The sequence below is a fragment of the Eurypyga helias genome, unplaced genomic scaffold (assembly GCF_000690775.1).
Source record: "Eurypyga helias isolate BGI_N326 unplaced genomic scaffold, ASM69077v1 scaffold11364, whole genome shotgun sequence".
In the NCBI taxonomy this organism is placed as follows: Eukaryota; Metazoa; Chordata; class Aves; order Eurypygiformes; family Eurypygidae; genus Eurypyga; species Eurypyga helias.
The window spans coordinates 14,701-35,727 of NW_010244416.1; the positions used below are offsets into that span (position 1 = coordinate 14,701).

The following is a 21,027-nucleotide window of genomic DNA, read 5'->3' on the forward strand; positions in this document are numbered from 1 at the left end:
ATTTATTCTTGTTCTATTCTATTCTATCCTATTCTATTCTATTCTATTCTATTCTACAAAGATCATCTTAAATTATAGATTCTCGCTGGCTGGAGCAATATGGTGTTCTCCACAGCATTATTCCACTAATTTTGATGACATCTATGTCTTTCCTTACCTTAGTTATTTGTCTATCATATGACTTGGACAAAAGAACCTGTAACTCTTATTCTATTAAATATACTATGTGTAAAGGACATTTAAAGAGGGTCATAATCTTCTACCTTTAGGATTAAAAAGGTCCAGAAGATGTAACAAGGCAGCACTGATGACTGTATAATAGAAGAAGTAGTTCTCAAATGTTTCAGAGCAGTAACTCTGCTGCAGCCCTAAGTTAAATGAATTGTGTAAAAAAATAAATAGATAGCTACTAAACAACGATTAGCCTAATAAGAGCTATTATTTCACATAAAAGTAGTAAAAATGACAGAAAAATAATCACAAAAAAAGACTGATGCAGTATTTAGGTTAGGGAGTTAGCATTTAGTTTCAACAAAATGGTTTCAAAGGGAACATACCTCCCTACCTACATAAGTAAAACCAAAAAGTAAGGAGGGAGCAGGTGAGAAACAATGACGGTCAGAGTGGGGGGATGGTTTAGTATGAAATTATGGGGAAAAAAAAAAAAAATTAAAAGCATGCAAGTGAATTGGTGAGTCTGTGGTTCTTGTGGCAAGCAAAGATGTTAAGAACAATTGTGATTCTGTCGGCAACTTGAAGTATTTCTTATCACCAGAGAAATTATTTACCTGTTTGTCTCAAGTAAATACAGTTTTGTTCTTATTAGAAACTGGTTGTTAGAAGAAAAGGTGGCAGAACAAAATGGTAAATTAAGCAGAAACAAATGACCCAAAGAACAAAAGCATTCATTCCAGAGTTCTGCAGGAACATAAGAATGAAATGGCTGTGCAGCTAACAAAAATATACAATGTCCCATTAAACTGGTAGGAGCTTGATTCTTCTACTGGCTTGAGCCCAGTTTCTGTTATAGAACAGGATGTTATTTGCCTACTGGTTACAGGTTTTCTGGAAGAGAACTGTTAACAGCTGTTACTTTAATGCACAGTTCTAACTAGTTTAAGGTATTCTTTTCCAGTTATTATTTCTATTTCCTGCTGGAAAAGAAAAAGTAAATTTGTACCTCATCTATTGAAGAAAAGGATATGGATATGGACCTTATTTAATTGTGTTTTGAGATTTACTGGTAAAAAGCAGAAGTGTACATAACTCACTGGTGTGCTCTGTTTGAACTGGCAAGCACTAATAGGGAAAAGGCAGCTCTTGCACTGTAATTAATACACCACCTAGTAACTTCCTCTTGAAATATGCTTGAGTGATTTCTGATCAATTAAAAAGTAAAACATTTAGATTTTTCTACTTTCTGTATGAAAATACAGCAGAGCATGGAAATTTTAAAAAATATTGGTCTAATGCCTTTGTGTTTCTAAAAGAAAATAGAGACCAGAAGCTCATAAGGATTCATTTTAAAAATTGAGATGTCACTTATTTAATGAAACTGCTGCTATTGTTCACTTTAAAACATCATGCCAATTAAAGGCTATCTTATTCTCTTAAAATTATTAATTATTTAAAGTAGTGAAAAGACCAATCCTCTCTCTTTATTAAATTTTTGTATCTAATTTGCCTAAGTAGGCAAAGGAGGAGTATAGACTCAAGCTTCCCTGAAGTTTTTGAATGAGCATTTAGAGTTGGGTAAAGCCCCATCATTCATCTTCTAAGAGTTATGGTGGTTTGGTATTTTTCTTACTGATGTGGTGTTTTCAACCTATGTGTAGGTGTGCAACCTATTTCATCTATGCAACACAAAGAATCATGTGAAACAACTTACCAGTGTGAGACCAAGGCATTCTGGAATACAGTTAAGAACTTGATTAAGTTCTTAATCAAGTGGATTATAAATTTCCGGTGGATTATAAATTTCATTTTAAAATTCAGTTTAAGAAATCATATATAAGTTAATGATGCGCTGTTAGATCACTAAAACAGTTTTTTTTAAAAAACAACCAAACAAAAAAGACCCATCTCATAACAAACTGTGCATTACAAAAGTAATCATTTTTGTCTTGCTTCTTCAGACACTGATTTTAATGTTCACGTCATCAAACTGATGTTAAACCATTTAAGATATTTTATATATAAGGTTGCATGTGTCTAAGCAATTACAGGTATATCTATAGTTTTTAAAGCCTGACATGAAGACTATTGTTTCCTTTCTGGTACTGCAGCGTCTAGAAGTGAAAACCCTAGGCCATTCATCAATGTCTTCCTATCTCAGGACTAAGCGATGCCAAATCATCTGACATTTTTGCCATACCCACCCCATTCCTATCACTGTCAGAATTATTTTCACCTCCTCCTCCTTTCAAGTTTTAGATCTTCTTCACTGTACTTACACAGATTAAATTTCATTTTGAACATCTACATTGGTATAAAAATGCAATAAAATTGTTTAGTTCGAGGATTGTTCTGATTGTCATCAGAATTATCTGCAAATCAAGTTTTCAATGAATTTGACTATATCACTGACAAGAACATCTCAAAAATATTTTTATAACTTTAACCTGATTTCTTCTTCATTATGAACTGTATAAATTATTCGTCATTATGGTTCTGGTATACAACTATAAACAAATATAGCTTCAGCTCCTTAAACAAGCAGTACTGCATTTTGCCCAGAGAAAGCCTAACAAACTCTGTCAAGAAATCTACTCTTCCCTGCAGTGTGGAAATGGTGCACCATTTACTGTGTGAGAAGTCAGGCTCTGATAGCGTTGTTGATTAGTTGTTCTTTTCTGTTACAAAGGTTAGGCAGAAACCTGCACAACAGGTTGTGGGGCCTTGTTTCACACAAGGTTTTGTTTCATTACAATTTTCAGAATAATTCAGAAACTTGAAACTTCTACTAAGAAAGGCCAGCTCCAGTATTTAATCTTCTCAGTCTTGATCGTGGAGGGTGTGAAGCACTGCAACTCTTTACCACACACAGAGACATGAATGGTTGCTGAAATACTGCACACCTTCCAAAGCCTTAATGCCTCCTACCACGTCTTATTTCCCACTTTATTTTGATACTTTGTTGTTGTGTCTATCTTTAAATCATCATTGTTTGCTGTTATCTGACTATTTAAAAAATGTGAATGTTGGTTCTGAGAAGTAGATTCAAAGAAGTCAAAGCCGTCTTGCCAAGTTTGACTCTTCTGTTCCAAATTCATTATTTTTGTTAATAAAACTTTGTCAGACAGGATATAATACCCAGTACCTAGGTGTTTAAACGCAGAACAGGAAATAAAGTTTCACCTTCATATATTCTAAAATCAAGAGAGACTGGTAACATTATGCTGATCAGCTTGCTTTATCATACACGACAATGAGAAAATAATTTGAAAACAATTTTCAGAAATATCCATGAAGCAACTACTACTATACCTATTTTACAAGTAGGGAAACTGAATCAGAGAAAGGTTCTTTTGGCTTAGGAACAACTGCATATAAATCAATAGTAATGCTGAGGCTGAGGCTGTCACTAGCGGGTGTTGACCCAGTTCACCAGAATACACTACCAGGGCACAGGTTTTTCCACATCCAAAAATTCTTTTTGTAAACTGCAGTGCTTGACAACCCTGTAATTATGCACAGAGCACTTTAGGACAAAAAAAGCAGTAATTTTTGCCTTGACAGGTTTACATGGGGCTTCAGAATCTTACTCTCACTACCAATATTATTAATTCAAACAGCCATCTACTTAGGCCCTGATTCTTGGGCCACTTTGTACCGCCTGGACCATAGTGGACCAGATAATCAAGCCCTTATAGCATAGCATAAGGACTAGTTCTTATAGCAGCCTCAGAAACCCTTACTAACTTCAGTGAGGCTTTGTACTAGTGCAGAGATTAATTCATGTGGAACTAATTGCAGGACTGTGGCCTAAGTAAGAAACTGGTCTAGCTCTATTTGCTTGTTATTCTGTTATCAAAACCTAGTGCTCATTAAGCGCAGAAACAAAGGGTCCAGATGGATTCTTTATATCTGAGAAATGTGTTTCCCATATAAAAAGAAAATAATCAGTTACACTGCAGGGGAATTTAAAACCTTATTGAAAATAAGGGAAACTAAGACAGGTCTTGTAATCAAAATAATTCAGAGGCACTTCCCCTGTGCATTTTATGATCTACTTTTACCTAAAAAAACATTTTATGCAAAATGCACATTGATCACCTGAGTCTATGGAACATGAATGAGACTAAACAAAAGGCCTGCTAGTCCCACCGATCTCTTCCATACTGCTCCATAGAACTCCATGCTTGGTTCCAATTGCACTCTAATCACCTTTCTCCCATCCTGTAACACTGAGATTTTCCATCCTACAGAAGATATTTCTGCACTCCTCTAATTTAACCACCCTGCTGAAGTCGCTAACAGCAGGATCAGACAGACAGGGGTCACTAACATGAGAGTTACAGCTCTTTCCTTAACATCAGCAAATGGCAATAAAGCTACCGTAGGAGGCATAACAGCATAGTTTAACTAGTAAAGTTTGGCATGAAGATATTGCCCGCTGTATGGATGTACCAACATAAAATCTGATGAAAAAATGTGCAAAGCCACACAGTGATTCGGAATTGGAACCAGCAGTTTCCGAAAGTGTTCATTGTTGCAGCATTTTCTGGACGTACCCAGGTTCTAACCTCATCTAGAAGTGAGCTTGAATGTTCTGCTGCATAACAACACTGAGATGCAGTTTTAGGAAACCTGTCTGCCAAAAAGAGCAGTCCCGCTCTCAACCAAGGCACATTTCTACCTATCCCCTTGTGAAGGTACTAACACCTGTGCAGCCATGCAAACAAGTTATCTCAGGGAGTTGACCTGGCTGAAAATTAACCCAGTAAAATAAATTCTTTTTGCAGCAGGATCAATTCTCTGATCCAGCTTTCTATACAGGCACAATTAGCATAAATGCCAGTACTAGGCAGTGGGGAAGAACATGGAGTCGGGAGTGGGAAGGAGGGATGGTTTCATTTCACCATCTGTATGGTTAAGGAGTGTTCCACATAAAGCCATGTGAAGACCTACGTCAGGTAGACACCAAACCATATAACATTCAGCAATTTGTGACTAGTTGTGTCAATTAACCAAATAATTAAACAAATAAGCAAAAAGAGAAGTTGGTGCCAAGTACAGGACAAAACCAGAAGTTCTAGCTGAGAAGTTTAGGTTGCCACACATCAGCTCATCTATGTCTTTCATTTGTAAATGTAGCTCAACTACCGTTTATCTGTTCCCAGCAAGATAACTGGATCCAGGCACTCCCTTACCCTGCTCCCCCAGGCATTGAAACCCACCACTTGATCATCCAGTAAGACCTTTCAGGCTGATCAGCTGCTGCTTTGCAAGCGCCTGTGTTTCTGGAGGCATGTGTAGAGCTACTTACCTCCTGATGGTTTTTTGCTGTCTAACACCTAACCACAAGGAGATTCTCAAACACAACTGTCCTGGCTATCTATCCAATCTGAAGCACATCTACAGGATCAGGTCCCACAGAGTAAACAGGCATGGACAAGACTTCTGAAGGTGGATAGCTAGTATGTATATGACTACACTCAAAATCCCAGAAGTCAAAGCACTTGGCTGAGGTAGCAGCAGCTGTTTCCTTTTCGTTATTGCTCAAGATGTACCTTTTACACTAATCTAGATTTTAAAAAAATATCAGCATGAATACCCTTCCGAATCTGTTACCGTGGAAAGTAATTTACAGGCTTCCTGAGGACTACCCACAATAGCAGTTGATATTTGAGAGAGCAAACCAGAAGTGCAATCTGGGGCATAATAAAAACTGCATGTTAAAATCCGATACATCAACTAAGTACTATGCAGACAGTCATGTCCCGATGTTACTACTACTTTAGAAGACTAGGTCATGATATCTTTTTCTGTCTCTTCAGGTGTAATCCTTGGATTTTCTCTCCGATCATATAAGATGAGCTACCGGGAAGTCAAGTACTTTTCATTTCCAGGAGAACTACTCATGAGAATGCTGCAAATGCTGGTCCTGCCACTAATTGTATCCAGTTTAGTCACAGGTAAAAAAAGAAACAATTTTTTGGTCTTTTAAATAATTTGATAGAGATGCACACACCAAATTATAGAAGATGAACATTCCATGCCATAGAATTGTTATAACCTGCAGAAAGAGAAACCTCTGCTATTGCTGGTTTAGAGACAATGTAATTACATGCTTGAATACAGAGAAACTAAAAGATGGTTTTCCCAATTCCAAGGCAATCTAACTGTACACGTTATTATATGTAGCTGCTATGAAGCTGACTGTACTCCACTTCCTTCGCTTACTTTCTGAACAGATATTTCCTCCACAATGTCCTATTGTTATCAAAGATAATGTGTCTCAGAAAAATAGTTCCAAGAACCGAGTGATTACACTATTCATTATGAGCAATAACCCATGCCCGTAAACCCAGATCTGTAAAACATCTGCCTACCTCCTAATCATTCAGCAAAAGATTAGAAAAAATAGGTGATAGATGGGCTAGATGGAATAGTTTGAAAGAAACTTCATCCATCGGTTCTGGTTTCCTGTCTTCTGGGCAGCAACTCTGTTAAGCTTCAAGCCCTCTTTATTAAGTTGTTCCTTGAGCTACAGTTATAATAATTAATTTCTTGTGCTGATGTATTCCTTGTCATTCCGCCCAAGTTTCATGAAAGAGCTTTCAGATTTTTTTATGAATGTTCAGGATGTACTTGTAATGTATTTATCCTATTGAATATCTGAAGAAAAGAAAGCATGGACTTAGGTCCATCAGGAAATCAGTGGTAGAGCTTTCTCAAAACCACCCACTGTGCAGTCCTAGAATCTCAATACCTACTACACTATCTTCATTGTCAGAGGACCCAGAGATTATAAGGTGTTCTCTATTTCACTGATTTTCAAATATCTTAATATTAAAATCTCCTCTTACAAATGCAAATAAGCATAGACCCCATCTTCACAGATACCAAGGATAGTGTATATGTATACGAGGTGTTAATAAATCAGCAGAAAATTAGCGTGTTCACAGTTACATAATCACTTGCCTTCAGAAATTTCAAGGAGAAAGCTTGTTTCTATGTACGCATACTCTATGGATACTGAAAGCTTAATGCACACTGAGACTAGACAGAAATAAATTTATAAATGTTTAGGGGAGACAATGTCAGATTTTATTCCCAACCAGTGTATAATTCTGTTACATGTCTTATCTCCTTGCTGTCTTCTTGTCTCTTTCACCTGCAACATTACTGTGTTGGCCGTACAGTGATAGAAGAACCATAAAAAGTAGAGAGACCTTTACCCTTCATTGTCAGCTGCTGCTCCATTCTGTGGGATGAGTTATTGCAGGAGAAATTACCTGCTAAGTTCCTTGTAACTCTGCATCCATATGGGTTCCCTGAGAGGGCTCAAGGTAAAACAGGAAACTAGGTAGGTCATCCTATACAAGGATTTTAATTCACTTGCAAAATTCTAAGTAGAAACACTTTGTTCAGGCAAAGATCAGCAAATCCACCCCACAGAATCACAAGATCACCTTGTGATGAAACAAGCTTGAATGCTGCATCACCAGCTCTCAGTAGAGATTTTGTGAAATACCAGAAGAATGAGTTTCCAAATAATTGAAAAGAATGTTCCATCTCTGGATTCAAATTCTGGATTTTTTTTTTTGTCTTTTAAATTCTTTGGAGTCCTGTGCTGGTTTTAGTTGGGACAGAGTTAATTTTCTTCACAGTAGCTAGTATGAGGTGATGCTTTGGGTTTGTACTGAGAAGAATATTGATAACACTGGTGTCTATAGCTGTTGCTGAGGGATGTTTATACAAGGCAAGGGCTTTTCACTTTCTGATACTGTCCCTGTGTTCCAGCCTGGGAAGCTGACCCAAACTGACCAAAGGGACATTTCATGCCATCAAATGTCATGCTCAGTATATAAGTTGGGGGACTTGGCTGGGAGGGGAAATCGCTGCTCGGGAACTGATGCAGCGTTGGTCACCTGGTGGTGAGCAGCTGTGTCATTTTGTTTTCCTTCCTTTTTTTCCGTTCTTGCTTTATACATTTTATTATGATTAAGTTTATAATTTTCATTACATATTATCACTAATATTAGTATTATTCATATTTTTTTTTTTATTTCACTTACTTTCAATTATTAAACTTTTCTTATCTCAGCCCACAAGGTCTCTTTATCTTTTTCCTCTAATTCTCTCCCCCATCCTACTGGGTGGGGGAGGGAGGTGAGTGAGTGGCTGCCTGGTACTTGGCTGCTTACTGAGGCTAAACCACAACAGCCCTTCATCCCTTTTTATGACTTCTTTCATAACAGCCTTAAAAATAGGCTGGGGATGACTACATTCCTTCCCAAATTTTGTGAATGTCGAAGAAATTAGAACAATAATAACAAAGTAATAATTATAGAAGCTATGGGGTGTAATGTCAGTGAAAGAAAAATTTAGAAACGGAAGACTTCTGCTATACAGGTAAACAGTTCTGATGATTATTTACAGACTACTGGCGAAAAAAAAAAAACTATAAAAGGTGAAAACACAGTCACTTTTCTCTTTAGTTTATTTTGGTGCTTTCATAAAAGAAACAATGAAGAATCACTTTCTGGGGTTTTTACTCACATTTCCCTTATGACTTAACACTATTGCACGTGGCTCAAGCAGCTATGCAGTTTTCTCCATGAGATTGTATCTTCTGATATGTATGTTACCAGGCATGTGCTAACATCCTCTTGGGAGAAATAGAGGTTATTTGCATACCTTTCACCGTCTTTTAGTGTTTATAGGAAAATATGATTATATTAATATCTGTATTCTTAATCTTCTGTGGTTTAGACACAAATCCAACTGCACAGTCTATACTAGTCTTTACTCTCCACAGTCTTTCAAATGGGAGAACTCGTAAGTCAGCATTCCCTATCAGTATCTCTTACAAAGTCAAAGGCAAAATTAAAGCACAGTATACAGGAGGCAGCATAAATAACTGAAGAAATAGATGAAATTCCCACTTGGATTATTTTATGACCAAATATGAGTGAATTCTTATACAAACACAGGGCTTACAATTTTGTTCCTTTTTTGTTTTGAATTTGCTGCAGTTATAGAAGTTTCAAATATCCTATATCTTTGTATCTCATTATAACTTGAAGCACTTGACATAATTGCTTGACATAACTATTTTAAAATATGCTTTGTGTCTAAAAGATATACAAAATAAATAAATACACATATGATGACAACTCAACTTGTCATGAAATAAGCAAAGACTGGAAGATTTACACCAGCATTAAGAGCTCTATGCATTGCAAATTTTGACCTGTTACAGCAAGACCATAATGAAATTGAAATTTCAGCCCTTAAAACTGACCCACAATTTTTATCTGTGTGTTTCAGTTCTCCACTGAATATAAGGGCATCAGAATGAGGTACCTTTACTTGTGTAGTATTAAATTCTGCGCATTTCTTTATTTCAAATATCTTTGTCTGGTAAAGTATAGCAAAGCATAAAGAGCCCAGTCAAGATCTGAGACTAATTTTTGCTGCATATGGCAGAAAGAGTAAGAAAATAGTTTGTTTACTATTATAAATCAAGCTGGGGAAAGAGAAAGGGAATATAGAAACAGCAAGGTCTGTTGACTTGCCAAAGATGATACAGCAGGTCAGAATCAAGCAAAGATCCCAATCATGAATACCGGTACACACACTGTGCATTAGATGATAATGCATCCAAACTGCTAATGGGAGTAACACTAATATGATACAAATTAATATTAATCATACAGCAGGGATTTGTCTGCAAGATTCTGTACAAATGCAAAGAAAAAGACTGAATTTTCTTATGGAAAAGAAGGCTGTAGAGTAAAACAATTTAGAAGGCTGAGTATAGCAAATTTACCTCAAAGAAGAAAAACATCTTAGTATGCAGTCTGTAGTCTTGTTTATATTCACTCCCTTTTCTAAGTCAAATAATGACATGATTGTCTTTAATGGATTCTTCCCTGCCTCTGATGTAGCCTTTCAGTAACAGACCACTACGTTGCCAACTGCAGGAGACACAAGTGACTTTCCTTTGGGCAGACTCAGAGACACAAGGTTTTGTCCCCAGACTTTTTCAACTTGTTCATAGTATTTACCACTACAAAAACCATAGAAAGTGTTGATAAAGTGCAGAGAGATAGAATTTCCATGTGCAGATGCCTCTTCACTAATCTCGGATGTACATGAATTTCCGTTATCAAAGGAGTGCAACGAATGGCAACAATGTTAAAAACAAGTAGTAAGGAACATGATCTATCCCTTCACGGAGACAAAAACAAAGGCACACGAGGTGACTCAGGTAATAAAACAAAATACAAGTAGAGATCACAGTTAACAGCTAAGTTGCAGGTGCAGTTGCTTGAAATTACCTGTAACAAAACAAGGGTAATATTCAAAGAAGACACTTAACTTGAAAGCTGCTCCCTTACATAAGTCAGGAAGAAAGCAGCATCTGGATATGAATGGAATCAACTGTTGAACAGCCAGATTTTGCCCAGAGCAAATCATGGATGTAAAATGTGGAAAATTAATGCTGTGACATGCTTTATCACCTTAGGCAAAACAAGTTTCCCTTTTGTATCTCTGCTTTCTTTCTGCTTTCAGATGTAGTGCTAGTGAAGTATTTTTATAGCTACTAGGCGGAAAGAAGATGATTGTATATAATGGAAATTTTAACGTAGATATGTAGATTGAGTTGTTACAGCTCATCAGATGCAAACTATATAGCTTTTTTAGTTATATTGCTGTAGAGATGGAAATAAACAAATAATTACAGCAAGAATACTGTATGTGGCAATCACTGATACAGTTGCCGTAGAAATACTACATCCAAAGTTACCTAGTGACTGCTTGCGGCTAGCTATGGTGATTTCACCAACAATCAGACATGCAGAAATAGACCTAAATACAACTGTTTAACAGGAATGTGTCAGTCATGAAATTTAAAAAAAAAAAAAAATCAATCCTGAAGTTAGCATATGGTGTGATGGACCTAAACTAGGTTGTACGGTAGGGAACTGTCATGCAATGGCACAACTCCCCACATCCAGATAGCAGTTGTACCCAACCTTCTGTAACGACATAATTTTAGAAATACTACAATCTCAAGTTAGTAAATGTAAGAAATGAGGTTTTATATTTGTCTTTCCAATATTTTGAATGAGACAGTAAATGACCCATTGGGTGTAACTGGATGCAAATGCTATTAAATCTTATTAAAACATCTATCCTCTAGTTTAGCATTTTTCATTTTGGCAATTGTAATGTCCTTTATTAGCATATTAAATTAACAGCAGTAAACATAAAGGGCCAGAATTACAAATTTTCTTATCCTAACCCCTCAACATCAGAGCACACAATAGGAAGGTCTCATTAGGAGGCTTGTGCATCGCTTCTTCAAAAAAGAGAGAAAGTTCCAGGGGCTGCATTTTGGGCACACCACGGACATTACTGGGAGCACTTGCACACCAGCAGGAGTAACACATACCATCCATTTATCTATGTGGTAAAACCTGACAGACACGAAGTCCTTTCTGAGTACTCCATCATCCACACAGATCATTACAGAAGGACCAACGGCATGCCAAACCACACACAGAAGGTTATCTTTCAGAAACAGAAAACTCTAATGCTATCGTTAAGTCCTCTACCCTTGTTTTCTCCCCTGATTTTGGTTTGGGTTTGGTTTTTTTTTTCCCCCCCATGTTTTGATAATGGGCATTTGTTGACCTTTAATATATTATTTTCATTTAATTCTCAAAATTAATTGCTGGATCTGCTACATGTGGTCCTTCAGCCATGTAGTTGAATTATAAACTTCTATAATGGAAATCCACCATTGTCATCATTACTGGAGACAGAGATACTGAATACTTGTGTCTTGATAGCACCCCTGGATGCCTCACCTGAGTTCTGAGAAACAGAGAATGAGGAAAGTCAATGCACACCACAAGAGCTACAAGACTTAAGCCTTGGGTCTGAGTTCCAGTAAGCCATTGGATTGTCTGGAAGAGGAGGAAGGCTGTCCAGCTAATTGTTCATCCTGGTATCCAGCCGCATGACACAGCTCTCACTGGAGATGGAAGATAAGGAGAAAACAGAGACACTTAGGACTAATGAACAACAAATCTCTAACGATTTGTTGAGAATACATATATAACTAAGGGTCAGCAAAATCTGGAATTTCAGCTGCATGTTAGTCACAAAGCAGATCCTGCATCAGCTACAGTTCCTTTCATCCAGACACTCCTGTTAGTGCCTGTTTTTCTCTTACTTTCTCTTCCAGGCTGTTTCTGAATATATCTATATTCTCCAGTTCAGACTTTGAGAAATAAATGTAACAAAGTATAAACCATTCTGTTGCATATGGTATGAAGAGTCAAAGATATCACTGCAAATATTTAAAAGTTTGCCTGGTTCCTAGGAATTGTTTTCCAGTTCTGTCATAGTTCCTTTCCATAGTCAATAACTTTTTGCAGAGGTGTGGCTGACAGAGTAAAATACCTTTTCCTTATTCCTGTGTTCCAATGCTGTGTCCAGATGAGTGTCTTCGGCAGCCGTGAACACAGCAAAATGTTGGCTGAAACCTAGAATCTCTTTACAGAATTGCCAGCCTTTTTTAATGAAAGTCTCTCGATGTGGGCTTTTTCAGGCTCACACAGTCAGATCTTGTTTTCTTCATGCATGTAGGTCCAGGGTGCTGTTATACTGCTAAACTTTGATGCAAAAGTCCCGTAACATACCTCCAGTCCCTGAAATGACTGGTTTTTGTGGTGATGGCCTGTTCTAGAAAGCACCAGTTTTGGGTAGGTCTGGGCATACTCTGTCACTTCTATGCACTGCCTCTGATATTTCACTTGGGCCACCCTGATGACACTTTTCCCCCATTTGCCAAGGCCTTTTTCCTTTGATTCTCTTTAGGGCTTCATCTTTCCAGGTTTGACTGAATGATGCCAGCGATAGATAGCACAACAAAGTTAATTAAATTTACCTAAAAGCCCATGTATGTGTCTTTGGAAGGCAGCAAGTGCCATCTGGATTCCAGAAATGGGGAGGGCGTGGGTAGGGGAAATTTGTACAGGCTCCTTTCTGTTCTCAAGGTTGGCCTTTCTTCAGCTGCCTGTCTGTGCTTCTCAGGTCAACAAAGTTTGTATATTTCAAGAGCCATTCTCTTCTTGGCTGTTCTTCATCATTGCAAAGCATTTCCATCTGAAAGAGGGGCACATGCAACCAGTAGACACACAGATTCCTCAGTGGTTTGTACATTTAGCAAAGCAGGGCAGTTTAGTACACCACAGACTTTCAGTTCCTGCTGTTTTGAAGACAGTTATATCTAGCAGAAAGATATGAAAATCACATCAGATAGCAAGTTCGTAAAGTTTGGTTGGTTCCTCAGCTGGCCAGATACAAAAGTTGCATGGATTCCTTCTATTGTTAGTATCTTGAAAGGACCTTATTCTCTGCAGGAGTCTATCAAGACCAAATACACCAATTCTGACCTGCAAGAAAATAAAAAATAAAAAATAAAATTATACAGAAAGTCTTTGGGGGAAAAAAAAGTCTCATTATTTATTTATGGGGCCATATCATGTGGGAAGTGAAAAAGATAAAATTCTTTACAGTTTCACAGAACTGAATAGCAATTCAGTTCTAATACTGAGTAAGAAACATACAAATTAAGAAAACACTTGAGCGCTCAACTCTCATGCCAACAGAAGCTTTCAAATCTTAATTTTATTCTTAAAGACCCATAATCTCTGGAAGTCAAGTAACAAAGAAAATTAAATTCCTGGTCCCCTGGTTGTGAAGAAAAGCTCAAAATAGATCGTGATGGTATTCTGAAAACTCAAGAGTCAACAAAGATCACTTATTTGAAAAATTGTTGAGGTTTAGGTTTTTTGGAGAGCATGACTTGTAATTCCTGAGTAGGTAAGAGTTATGAGATCTGGTATTAATCTTTAAGCAATATTCATCTTCTCTGTTTCACTGAAGAGTCTGAAGGGCTTAAAGAGTATCACATGTTGTGAAGAGTTTTTTGTACTAAGAACATTAACACAAACATTTATTTAGATGCCTTAGTGAATCATATTTTCAGGATAAGACTGGTTTGTAGTAATTATATACTTGAATAGAATTAACATTTTTCAGAGGAGTGTACCACTAGCTCCTTACTGGTGGTATATAAGAAAAAGAGTAGTATAGCATAGTCCTAGAAGTACACTATTTCCACTAGAATTAACATACTGATGCTGATTCTTTCCTCCATAAATGGCTCCCCTGTTTTCTCTGTAAGTGTATGCAAAGTCAAATACTTACTTTATTCTGACATTTCACCACCCACTTCTAACAGATCTGAATACTTAGATAATATCAGAGATTCTTCAATGAATATAGTTTCTTTTCAGATTTAGAGAAAAAATAGGTTTTAGTCAAGAGTTCACATAATGAATGGCTATTTCATTAATTCTTGCACTGAAAATCAGCTTTATCCAGTATTTTCAACTGTAGTATGTCTTACCTCCTTGAACCCTGAAAACAAAGTTAAATAACATTAAATTATTAAGCCTGGTTAATATCTGTCTCACGGCTAATGAGGCTATGCAAAGGGCCTGCATCCATAAAAAAATAATGCTTTCAAATTCAAGATAGGGTGTTTAATAGTTTGGTAAAAAGTAAACAGGCTGCTTTTCTGTTCTGTGGGACATCACAGTCCAATAGCAACAGTAATGTAAAAAAACCCTCTTTCTTTCATCAGTTTAGTTTAAACTCAGCTGGTATTTTCTTTGGTACTTCAGACCTCTCACAGAAATTCATATGCTCAATCCTGCCTGCAAGCAGATGATGCCCAGATGGCATCTGTTTGACACGAATTGTGGAAGCCAAAACCTAACTTTCAGCCATACTTAGCACTCTGACATCCTGGGAGAAAGTTGAAAAATATTACTAAAAAACATTGATTGCTACTGCCAGGCACTCCAGAGGAAGTCTTAACTTCATTCCATTACCTCCTGTGAGTTTGTAAGGTGGAGAAAGAAAAAGCAAAAAAATACACAGCTTTGATGTTGCAAGGCTGTAACTGAATCACTCACCCAGAGTTCAAGAGGTCACTGAAACAAAGAGAAGAAATGAAGGAAAACAAAAGCCTGTTCACATGAAACTCCAATTCCACACTTTCATAATGAGTTCTCAGAACAGCCTTAACATCATTACTGAATTGTGAAAAAAACAAACCCAAATTATAACAACAATTTAAAATGTAATAGACTAATTGCAGCTAAAGAAATCACTCCTTAGCATTCATATGGAATATTACCAGAGGAGCTTAAATTCACAAATAGGTAGTATTTTTTTCCTAAAGTTTATTTGATCATTACCCATTAAATTCTCGGCATAGATTTAGGGTGTAATTAAATTACAATTTACTCTCAGGGTCCATGAAAAAAAAAAAAGACAAAATATTTATGATGTTATGCATTAGGATATTTTATTTATTATTAAGATAACTTTTGGATTATAAGTGATGTTTTTAAAGGCTGCTAGTTCATATATTTTAAAATGTCTATATAAAATTTTTCAATAATGTCTGCATAAGATCCCTTACTCTTTAAACAGACTTTGCTATACTTGATAAAGGAAGTCTCAGATTAGTTTTAGATTCTTTATTAATACAAGATGCATTTTTTTTATGCCATATAAAACTATATGCGGACTTTTTCTTATCAAATCCAAGATAATGTGAATCTTTGAAAAAATTGAATCTAGAAGTACTCTGTATTGACAAATTAGTTAAGGTTTTGCACTTTATTTATGTTTAGGTTGGATATTAGGGAAATTTCTTCATAGAAGGGGTTGTCAGGCACTGGAATGAGCTGCCCAGGGCAGTGGTGGAGTCCCCATCCTTGGAGGTATTTAAGAGACACGTAGATGTGGTGCTTGAGGACATGGTTTAGTGGTGGACGTGGCAATGTTAGTCTAATGTTTGGACCTGATGATCTTCAAGGTCTTTTACAACCTAAACAATTCTATGATTCCCATTTCTAATGCAAATAGTGACTTAAGAGACATGAACTATCAGAGGTACTAAGGCCCCACTAGACTAGACTAGGTCCTGCACCAAAGTCAATACAGGTTTGGGAGTAATGTCTTTCCAGACAGATTTCCTCAGATTGAGATGCTTTGGTGACATAACATTCAGCGTAGGAAAGAAGGCTCTGAGGAGACTGTCCCTATAGCACCTTTCATCAGCTGAAGGAGCCAACAGGAAGCTGGGGGGGACTTTTTACAAGGGCATGTTACGACAGGAAAAGAGGTAACAGGTTTAAATTGAAAGAGGGTAGATTCATATTGGATATGAGGAAGAAGTTCTTCCTGGAGAGGGTGGGGAGACACTGGAGCAGGTTGCCCAGAGAAGCTGTGGATGCCCCATCCCTGGAAGTGTTCAAGGCCAGGCTGGATGAGGCTTTGAGCAACCTGACCTAGTGGAAGGTGTTCCTGCCCACTGGGAGAGGGGAGGGAGGAGGTGGTGGTGGACTAGGTGACCTTTAAATTAAAGGTCCAACCCAAACCATTCTATGATTCTGTGATTCTATGGCACTGTTGACTTCACTGCCATAGATAGATAATTGAACTGATTTTATATCAATATGGGTAGCAGAGTAGCAACATGGAGCTCTATTCAAAGTGATTTATGTTGCTTCATGTGAATGCAGATAGCACTACAACATGGCAGAAATTAAAATTATACGTCAGGTGTGAGAGAAGAAAAGTCAGCGAACAAAGTATGAATCCATCAAGAAGAGCCTCTGGAAGCATACATACTGTTGCAAAATAGTACAAACTGACAAAATGCCTGGTACTTGGGAAGGAATGTAATAAACTAAAAGGATTACAGGAACATGTAAACAACAGCAGGGTGGGTGTAACATAGACAAAAAGGAAGGTGACAGCTCCATGAGCAACTCAGATCAATTCTCAGGAAGATCAACGGATAAACCACAGCAGATGAATGAACCGCTTTTAAGTTGGACAGAGATGCACCAATCAGGGTCATGTCACTGACTAGATGTCTTTAAAAAAAAAAAAAAAGGCAATTTTTATTATTAGTAAATCTGGTACAAAGATAGATAGTAGCTACTGGAACAACCAGAAATACACAGGATTCTTTAGTGACTGGGCAGTTACTACTGCAACTTCAGATTACTCAAAAAAATCAAGCCCTGTTAAACATATTTAAAGGCAATGTCTCACCATTCTTTTCCAGATCGCCTTAATGGTGCTGAATTAGCCAAGAAAGATGACCTCAGGGTTTTAAAAATTGTGCTAAAATTAAAATTCCAAGCAAATCCAAAGGCCAGGCTGTCACCAGATGCATTAGTGACAGACTCCCATTGGTTTAAATCTTAGTTGAGTCATATCCAACTAGGCAAAGCTTTTTTCCAAATGATGGCTGCTGCATGAACTCCATAAAATTAACTTAACTAGTGTCAGATCCTAGTGGACAAACATCCAAATAGCAGACACCATCACTGCAATAGACTCTATTATTGACGGTTTCAGTGAAGAAGCCAAGAACTGGCTGGCCAGCAATACTGGATTACAGGTTGTGTGAGAAGGTGATGCCCCCAGCACAGAGCTGTGACAAGTTACAGATCAGCACAATGCCAGACCCCAAATCCCATGTCATTTTGCACACAGATAGATGTCTCTATCTTCTTTTTAGACAGGCAACCTTAATGTTCCATTCTTTAAATCTTGCACATCTCTGACTAGAGTTATATTCACTTCATTTTTCTAGCAATTCGACAGAAGTGTCTCGTCAGATACCTGTTACATACTGAAGACGTAAAAGCAAAGGCGTTTTTACATTAGACTGAATTACTCGCTACTGTTCTTTTACGGATACCTCTAATCTCACGTCTGTGTTCTCAAGTCTGTCATGTTATTTTTTCAGTAGCAGCTAAAGTAGATCAGGAGTTATTTAGCATAGTAAATAGTTTACAGCTTCATCACATGGGATACAGCCAGTCAGATAACAGAAGCAATGTACATTTGTGGAATGCTGTTTAATAAGCGATGCATATACAAAAACATGTCTTTGAAGGACTCTGGGCACAGTCTGCCAAAATTCAGACCAGCACTTTAGCAGATTAAAAGCTTCCACATGTATTTTAAGAAATTGCATTGTGATTTTTTATGGAGCACTAAGTAATGTGCTTAATGCCATCCAGGAGGCAAAAGTATCTTTTATCAGTGGTATCTTGCCAGGATGCAGCGCGTTTCATGTTTAAAGTAGTTATTTTTGGCAACATGTTCAGAATAAGTGAAAATTAATATTTTTATCCTTGGGGAAGAGATGCTTCAGCAGCATATTTATTTCAGTCTTGTAACAACATGTCCTGTAGGATTCAAGCTAACTTAATGTGCTTTGGCTTATCAGGTACTACAGTGAACCTTTTTCATAATTAAACTGAAATAATTTACCATGTTACATTATGGGTTTTTTTAAGCAAATGTGCTCATTTTTTCACTTCTGGTACAGAAAGCCAGCAGCTTTGTGCCCAACAGAAGAATTCCTTTTCCATGAAAGCTTAGTCCAAGTGTCTGGACATAAAAGGATGTCTTTTTAGAATTGCACTGTGCAGGTAGCAGCAGTGTTTTGTTACCAAAAAAATTGTGAGCTGCTATTTTCTGTGTTCCTGGGTCTCTGATTCTTGGCTTGCAGACAGTCGGTCCTTTGTACTCTGTTATTACAATGAGGTAACCAAAGAAAGAGAGTCTTGGTTTGAGACTGTCAGCTGTTACTAATCACTGCTCCATGGCTTGCTGTGAATCCCTGCTTGCCTCTCCCTCCTGCTCTGCTTAGCACACATAAAGAAGATAAATTACTCCCCAGTTTCCCTTCAAAAACCATATTGTTTGGCACATTCCAATACTGTGAGCAAAAGATGGAATGATGCGAAGAGTTAAATGGGTATCTAAACAGCCCCACAGCAGGGTCCTTCTTAGGCAGATGTTAGTTTCAGGAAATGTACTTTCCTCCTGGTGCTCCAAATGCATTCTGTTATCTTGCAAACCCAAAAAGCAAATCGACTATACTTTTCAGATTAGTAGAGTATATTACAGCAAGAGGTTTCCTGTAGTATGCCAATATCACTAACACTCCATAAAAGCAGCATCTAAGTGTACCATATTTACATATTTCATTTTACTGGGAGGCGTAATACTTTGGTCTCTATAAATTATTTAGCAACAAAAAACAGAGTCTGGGAAGGTTTATTCCTTTTTAATTCTTCCCTGCCCTCACTGACTGACACTGTCCTGATACAGAGAAGAATTTTAAAGGAAGAAAAATCAAGTTATTTGTACATAGAAAGAGAAGTGACCAAGGCTGTGAAATACCCTATCAGGAAAAGAGTTAGGTTAAAAATTATTTGAACCTCAAGTTAAATAAATTTCTAACCAAGACTGTATAATACATTTCCCTGTTGTATCAGAATGCTATAGTTGACAGCCCAGGAAATACTTTCCAGCATAGATTACGGTCTTTCTTTTTTTTTTTTTTTTGGTAAGATAACAACTAATCTTGATGTACTGAAACAAGCAGAGTTTCATAGAAAGTGTGGTTATTCCACTGAAAGAGCAGTGTCCGTGTTGAATGACAACAAAATGGTCTTTCATTATTCATGGTTAACTGAAAGGAAAAAATCACTGTATAGCCACTAGAGATTATTTGGGGCTCTACCATCTACACCAGTCAGAGTGGTTCTGACATTATTTACCATGGTTTCACAAACATTGTCCAATTACTAAACTGTGGCGGGAAAAACATGTTAGCAGCCAAGAGGATGAAGAATGACAAAACACGGTTCGTTACAAAATATCTTCCCTTAGCAAGAATTAGAAAGGGACAGAGGAAATATATTAGAGGTAGCACGCATTACAACTATTTGCTAACGTATTTTTACACTGTTTCCATCAAGAAATATGGGACCAACAGAAAGCGTACAATGTTCGGTTTGCATCACTTTTGCATGTGCAAAAGCTTTCAGAATCACTCAGGAGTATACAGCATCCACATTCAGACGTATTTCAAAACAAGTTCTTTATGCATAATAGGAATAAGTATATAAGGCTGCTAGCTTAGCATCTTCTAGAAAAGGTCTTTTCTCATCATATACAAACTTTCTCCTCAATGTAGTAGTGAAGAATCCACAGACAAACTACAACACTTCATTTAAGTGCTTGTGTGGACTCTTCTGCATGTTGTTAAGTCCCACCTTTCTGTTGAAGTCTGTGATTTCCCTGGGTCACTCATGCAGTGAGATTTTTTTCTTACACATACCAGGAACACATGTGTACCTTCATACAGGTATATTTTAATGCTATTTTTTTTTGAAGGCAGTGTTGGTTTGAGTAGCTGTGGTGCTCCAGAGCTTTCTTGAGTCCAGGTGCACTTTCACACACCTTGTTCTCTCCTTGTCACCAAGCAGTGGGTGTTTGCTCAGCTACCTGGTGAGGACAGAGCCAGCTTAAAGATAAGCAGGGACAAAGTAAGGAATGCTGAACTTGCTTTAGTAGTGCTGCCACCAGTGAACACAGGACACAGTTTAACAATACTGTCAACTTGAAGTAATGGCAAACAGCTGCCTAAATGCTGGTTTTCTGCTCCCAGACACAGACTCACAGAGTGGAAGGTGTTGGAACAGACCTCTAGAGATCATCTAGTCCAACCCCCCTGCCAGAGCAGGATCACATAGAGTAGGTCACACAGGAACAAGTCCAGGCGGGTTTTGAAAGTCTCCAGGGAAGGAGACTCCAGCACCTCTCTGGGCAGCCTGTTCCAGGGCTCTGTCACCCTCACAGTGAAGAAGGGTTTCCTCATGTTCA

At 37.5% G+C, this 21,027-nt stretch overlaps 1 protein-coding gene across 4 annotated transcripts in view; it reads left to right on the forward strand.

Annotated features, from left to right (window-relative positions):
- SLC1A3 (solute carrier family 1 (glial high affinity glutamate transporter), member 3) overlaps positions 1-21,027 on the forward strand; it is a 60,393-nt gene that overhangs the window by 12,963 nt on the left and 26,403 nt on the right. For 3 of the 4 annotated variants that reach the window (XM_010149751.1, XM_010149754.1, XM_010149752.1), the window contains exon 2: positions 6,000-6,137. The exons of the other annotated variant lie outside the window; for it this stretch is intronic. In XM_010149751.1, coding sequence (XP_010148053.1) covers positions 6,000-6,137 — 138 coding nt within the window. The remainder of the gene's footprint in view (positions 1-5,999; positions 6,138-21,027) is intronic. 4 annotated transcript variants of the gene reach the window in all.